The sequence below is a fragment of the Martes martes genome, assembly GCF_963455335.1.
Source record: "Martes martes genome assembly, chromosome: 3".
Lineage (NCBI taxonomy): Eukaryota > Metazoa > Chordata > Mammalia > Carnivora > Mustelidae > Martes > Martes martes.
The window spans coordinates 126,801,263-126,807,262 of record NC_137890.1 but is presented as its reverse complement, the minus strand read 5'-3'; the positions used below and the strand labels follow the sequence as shown (position 1 = coordinate 126,807,262).

The following is a 6,000-nucleotide window of genomic DNA, read 5'->3' as shown; positions in this document are numbered from 1 at the left end:
ATGACAAAGACATATATATCACACTACATAAAGCGATTTAACTTTCAAACATACATTTTGTTTTATGAAATTATGAATTTATGAAACTATGACTGACAACCCTCAGAATCATCCAAACTAACCAATATTTGCATTGTACTAAATAACAGATGTTTTTTTCAAATGTGGAACCTTAATAATAGAAATACTTTGTCCATGATGTTTTAGAAGATTTTTTTTTTAGAATTGCATGTTACTTATAATTTGTACCAAGAAATCTTTTTTCTATAACTTTCCTTTACCATATCCTTTGAAGCACAAAGGAAAACTTGCAGCTAAGTTTAAATATGCCTTATATACCTATACTCATGAAATATATTTAATAGTTTATAATAGTCCATTCATGACATTATATAAATGCTTAATCTTTAGAAGTAAAATCCTTAACAGTTGTATGCTAGTAGCAGAAAGGCCACCAGTGGTAGGCAGAACAATGTTCCTCAAAAGAAGTACACGTCCTCATCCCAGGAACTGTGAATATGTTACGTTACATGGCAAAGGGGAATTAAGGTTGTAAATAGAATTGGGATTGCCAATCAGTTTAACATAGGGAGTTTCTCTGCTGGCCCAATCTAATCACGAGGGTCCTTAAAATTAGTGCAAGAGAGATGCAGAATATCAAAATGTCAAAGTGATAAGATGTGAGGACTTAACTTTACCCTAACAAGTTTTGAAGATGGAAGAAGGGGCCAGGAGCCAAGGAATGCAGCCAGACTCCAGAAGCTAGAAATAAGCAAGCAAACGGATTTTCTCCTAAAGCTTCCAGGAGGAACCAAACCTGCTGACATTTTGATTTTAACCCAGTGAGACCCATTTCAGATTTCTGATCTCCAGAACTGTACATTTGTGCTGTTTAAAGTCTGAGGTAATTGGCAGCATAGAAAACTAATATGCCCTCCTAATGTAAACAGAACAAAACACCTGAAGAGAATTTAAACGTCTTAAGGAAACAGTGATCAAATCCACTACTGAATTCATACTAGAGAATTTCAACAATGATTATGCTTTGCTTCAAGTAAATTAGAATTTTAAAAGTAATACATTTGAACAGAAAAAAACAAAAATTAAATTATACCCATTCAGTGTACTATCATTCTTTTAATGATGTTTCAAAACAAAGAAAATGTCACAGAGTTTTATGGGGTTTTTAATCTAGGGCACAAGAAACATTTATCAACAGAAAATATTTTTACAGCCCCAAAAGAGATTACTTACAAATATTTTGCAAAGATCATTCTTATAGGACTCACGTAGTTTTTGTATTTGATAGGACAGTTTTCTGGAATGGAAAATTAAAACAGAGCTTTTTTATTAGAAAGACAATAGTATATAATTTAGCCCTTGCCATAGGTACTCAATAAGGGAGTGGAGATCATTTTTATTCCCAGGTAATTGTCACATACAGTCTCTCTTTATTCTCTCTACTTCTGCTTCGTTCTCTTTGTGTCACCCTAGTATGCTTATCTCCTGGGCTCTCTCTGTGCGCGCTTTCTCCTCTGTATACATCTGTGCCATGGCTCCTGGTGTCCCTTCTTCCATTCTGCTCTTCACTGGGACTTTGCTGTGACCGTTTTCTTATTTCTCTTTGCTTGTAACTACTGGGACTTCTGCTTCTGCTTCTCCTACCCCTCTCATCCCTGCTCTGGCTCCTGCTGCTCCTCTCATTTCTTTCAGATCCTCTCCTCTCTGGGCTCCGGTTATGGCTTCTGGACTTTTTGTCAGAATCAGAATGGCTCCATTTGCTATGCTCCCTAGAACTTTCTTGTTTTAAAAACCTAGGCTTTTCCTTGGCCTTTTCTTTGTTATGGTGACTGCTAGAAAGTTCTTCATGAAGTTTTCTCTTCTTAGACTTGTCCTTCTCTTCACAATCACTGTTGTTATTCCCTGAACACTTATTTTTCTTTCTTTTCTTCTTTTGTATTTTCTTTTCTTTGTTGTCACTCTCACTGCTGCTTTCTGAAGTCTCACTGGAGGAGGAGGAGGGGGAGGAGGAGGACGAAGAGGAGGAGGGGGACCTATTTTTATGTTTTTTGTGTTTACTTCTGCTCTTCTGAAGCTTTTTCTTTTTTCTATCTTTTTTCTTTTTCTTTTTTTTCTTCTCAAGCCGGTCCAATTTCCTGTTATTGGAAAAATAGTAACATACTATGTAAAAACAGTCCTTTGTTGACAAAAATAAAGTTTTAAATAGACAATATATTTTCCTTGACAGTACTGAAAATGGTATTCAAATATAAATGGACTCTTTATTAAATGACAATTTTCTTTTAAATTATTCAAGTCACATAAAATTAAATACATTAAGCCAATTCTTTCACTACACTTTCTCCAATAGTAATGACTATTAAAAAAAATTCTTACTGAATCAGAATTTGAAATTATATAGCATTCTAAATAAAGTCATCCTGACCTCAAGGAAGCTTTATAACATTAGTTACATGCTAATATCAACTCAAATATGTAGCTATAATCAAATGAAAATTAATGATATGTATTATTATTATTATTATTATTTAAGATTTTATTTATTTTTTTGACAGAGGGAGACACAGTGAGAGAGGGAACACAGGCAGTGGGAGTGGGAGAGGGAAAAGCAGGCTTCCCATAGAGCAGGGAGCCCAATGTAGGGCTAGATCCTAGGACTCTGAGATCATGACCTGAGACGAAGGCAGACAATTACTGAGCCACTCAGGCGCCCCATGATATGTGCTACTTTAAAGTAGGGAAATAATAATCAATATTACATTATCAAACTGAAGGGCATATTCTCCAGAAATTCTAAAGAGTAATACACTTCAAGTTTTTTGTATTCTTTTGTTATATAATCACATACTAGTTTTCAACAACTGTTTAGATTTAAAAATTAATTAAATTAAGACAATTTTAGGGGCACCTGGGTGGCTCAGTCGTTAAGCGTCTGCCTTCAGCTCAGGTCATGATCCCAGAGTCCTGGGATCGAGCTCTGCATTGGGCTCTGGGCTCAGCGGGAAGCCTGCTTCTCCCTCTCCCATTCCCCCTGCCTGTGGTTCCCTCTCTCGCTGTGTCTCTGTCAAATAAATAAATAAAATCTTAAAAAAAAAAAAGACAACTTTGTTAAGGCATTCTGAATTTCTAAAGAGTATTTCACATTCCGAGAAGAGTAACTTGTTTATGTGTTTGAGTTACTCTGAAATAAAAATGTCCAGCCATTCTCAAAATCCACAAGCTGAACATCATGAGCTCCCTCTATTGGACTCAGCAAACATTTCTTGGATTCTTTAATCCAGAGGCAGTCTGTTTAATTTCATATTTATCTTAAATTTAAACATTTTTCAGCATTCCTCATAAAATCTTACAAAAAGAGTAACACATGGCTCACAGTGTTTTATGGGAACAAACTGTGTGCAAAGATATATAAAAATCTATTATGAAAAGTAATGCCTACAAATAAAGCTATTTCCAAACTAAATGTTCTAGAAAGTACAATGATTTTGTGCCATAATCTGAGTATAATAATCTTATACTCATTTTCATATTATTGAAAGAAAGACAAAATTGTATTACTATAGCTGAAGAGCAAATCAGTAGATGTGATGCATGGTTTAAAGTAGCTTTGTAGCTTACAAAGCTCTTAGGATCAGAGTTAAATATGATACTAAGATAAATACAAGAGAAAATAGTTGAATCCATTAAATATATACTTTTTAATTACCTGAGAAGTTTCTGTTTTTGTTTGGTTGTCAGTGACTTTAAAAATTCGACTTCTGGATCTTCTTCACCTTCACTTGCAACATATTCCTGAATCAATAAAGACATCAATAAATTGCTAGATTGCAAAACAAATTAGTTATCAAATGGGAAAGAAAACATTTATAAATAAGAAATTTTGTGTTAGGGACATACTATAGATGAGTATGACATCCTGGATTGGGAAGTAGGTGGTGGGGGACTAAAAATTTTTTGTAGTCTGCCTGCCAAGGAGGATCATAGCACACTAAGAGGTAAAGATAACTGCTTTGTCAGCATTAACAAACTTTATCAGGAAAAGGAAGACAGAAAACATAGGTAAAACACAGATTTATAGCATGGCTCCTACTCTCATCTCTTGAGTTTGAATTTAAACACTTAAGCATTTAAATATTTTACTTTTAACTTAATGCAATGTTAAAACCAAGATCATGAACTTTATTTACTATTTATTATTATTTTTAAAGATTGTATTTATTTATTTGACAGAGAGAGGGAGAGCACAAGCAGGGGGAGTGGCAGAGGGAGAGGGAGAAGCAGGCTCCCCACTGAGCAGGGAGCCTGATGGGCACTGGATTCCAAGACCCTGAGTTCATGACCTAAGCTGAGGGAGACTCTTAAGTGACTAAGCCTCCCAGGCGTTCCTGATCATGAACTTTGTAAGAAGGTCAAAACATCCACAATTTTAGCCTTTATAAATCAAGTATACCAATGTATCAACAGTACAGATATATGATTATATAGGTTATATGAATAGTCCCTAGCAGTGTTTGGAAAGTAATGTGCCTCTTTTCAGAGTACCACAAGTTTATGCCAATGGGAGTCTGAGTTTTAGTGTCAGTTCTGTCTCTAAACAACCACATGAGCCACAAAGGCAATCACTTTTCTGGGCTCCAGTTTCTTCATTAAATAAAATAATTTGCAGTTAGGATATCTACAACTCAGCAACCATTTTTCTGGATCTACGTACAGTTTAATAAATTAAGTTTAAAATATTTTCTGTAATTTTTAGGAGTTTTCTTCCATATACCACTTCTCATTGGTTCTATTTAAGTTAACAGAGAGGGAAAAAAAAAAAAACACCTCATCACCAGTTCGTAGAGATTTTATCCACATAAACCTGGAGCAGTTTCATTTATTAAAATATAGGTTTAAAAACAATTTCTCATTTAGGTTAAAATAATAAAGAATCAAAATCAAAATACATTTTAGGCATTTTCTTTGCTCTATCTTGCTTTCCTATGGATATATGCATATTGGAAAACATTAAGTAGCAATTCACAAGCAATCACATTTAGATTTATAGACATTTTCAGCTTACCGATAAAAAGATCATTACCTGTGATGGATCATTTGCGGTCAAGTTTCTCCCCAGTACATTTCGTTTCAGTGCAAACCCACTGTTTCTCATCTCCGCTATTAGCTCCGAGGGGTGCATCGATGGCCCTGTTCACAAAAATCACAGTTTGAATGTATCATTTATATCTCTCTACCTTTTTTGGACTCCACAGTAGGAATGCAGTTGAAGCTTTGTTAAGTAAAATCACAGCTAAATCAACTCAATAATCTTCTGCTGAGCAAATAATCAGATATGATTTTCTAAAACAGCAGTCTGGAGATTCAGAATAGAAAATAATTGCATTTTTCTTTACGTGCTAGGGGATTCTCTTCTTATGTAACTTTGTCACTTTGAAAAAGCTACATTTAGATTTTATCTGCTTGGCAGTTTTTAGTATAAAATCAAAGAAAAATGATAAAAAACTGCAATTAAACTTTAATAGTTATTCTCACAGCAAGAATTCAATTTTAAAAAGATACTTTTAAAGGTACCTGAGCAATTTATTATTGTAGTTTCCAATTCAAGATTCCTCCTTATTTATCAAACACCAACACTGAATACATTGCCATGTGGTTGCTAATTATCAACAGAACACACACACAACCAAACACGTATGCATGCATGCACACAACACGCACACTATAGGTCACTATTAAGCACTTTTGTTAATCTCCAATATATACATTCAGAGTCTGAAATGTCTAGTTATCAGTTTGGGATTGGTGACAAACAATTTTAGGCTGGCTATAGGTGTGTGTCTGTGTGTATTATATTTTTCACAAACTGCTGTTTCCATTTTCACAAAATCCCAAATTGAAAAGCAAGTTCCTTTTTGGTCACATAATATATACTAAAGATAAAGAATATGGACCAATGGTAGATACAATTAAAAAATGATT

The 6,000-nt window shown here is 34.4% G+C and overlaps 1 protein-coding gene across 2 annotated transcripts in view; it reads right to left on the bottom strand.

Moving 5' to 3' along the window:
* Positions 1–1,117: 1,117 nt before the first annotated feature.
* The window catches only part of CIRSR (corepressor of RBPJ and splicing regulator), a 42,149-nt gene continuing 37,266 nt past the window's right edge, over positions 1,118–6,000 (bottom strand). For both annotated transcript variants that reach the window (XM_080799323.1, XM_080799322.1), the window contains 3 exons: positions 5,102–5,208; positions 3,728–3,813; positions 1,118–2,156 (listed from right to left, as the gene is read on the bottom strand). In XM_080799323.1, coding sequence (XP_080655449.1) covers positions 1,418–2,156; positions 3,728–3,813; positions 5,102–5,208 — 932 coding nt within the window. In that variant the 3' untranslated portion in view covers positions 1,118–1,417. The remainder of the gene's footprint in view (positions 2,157–3,727; positions 3,814–5,101; positions 5,209–6,000) is intronic.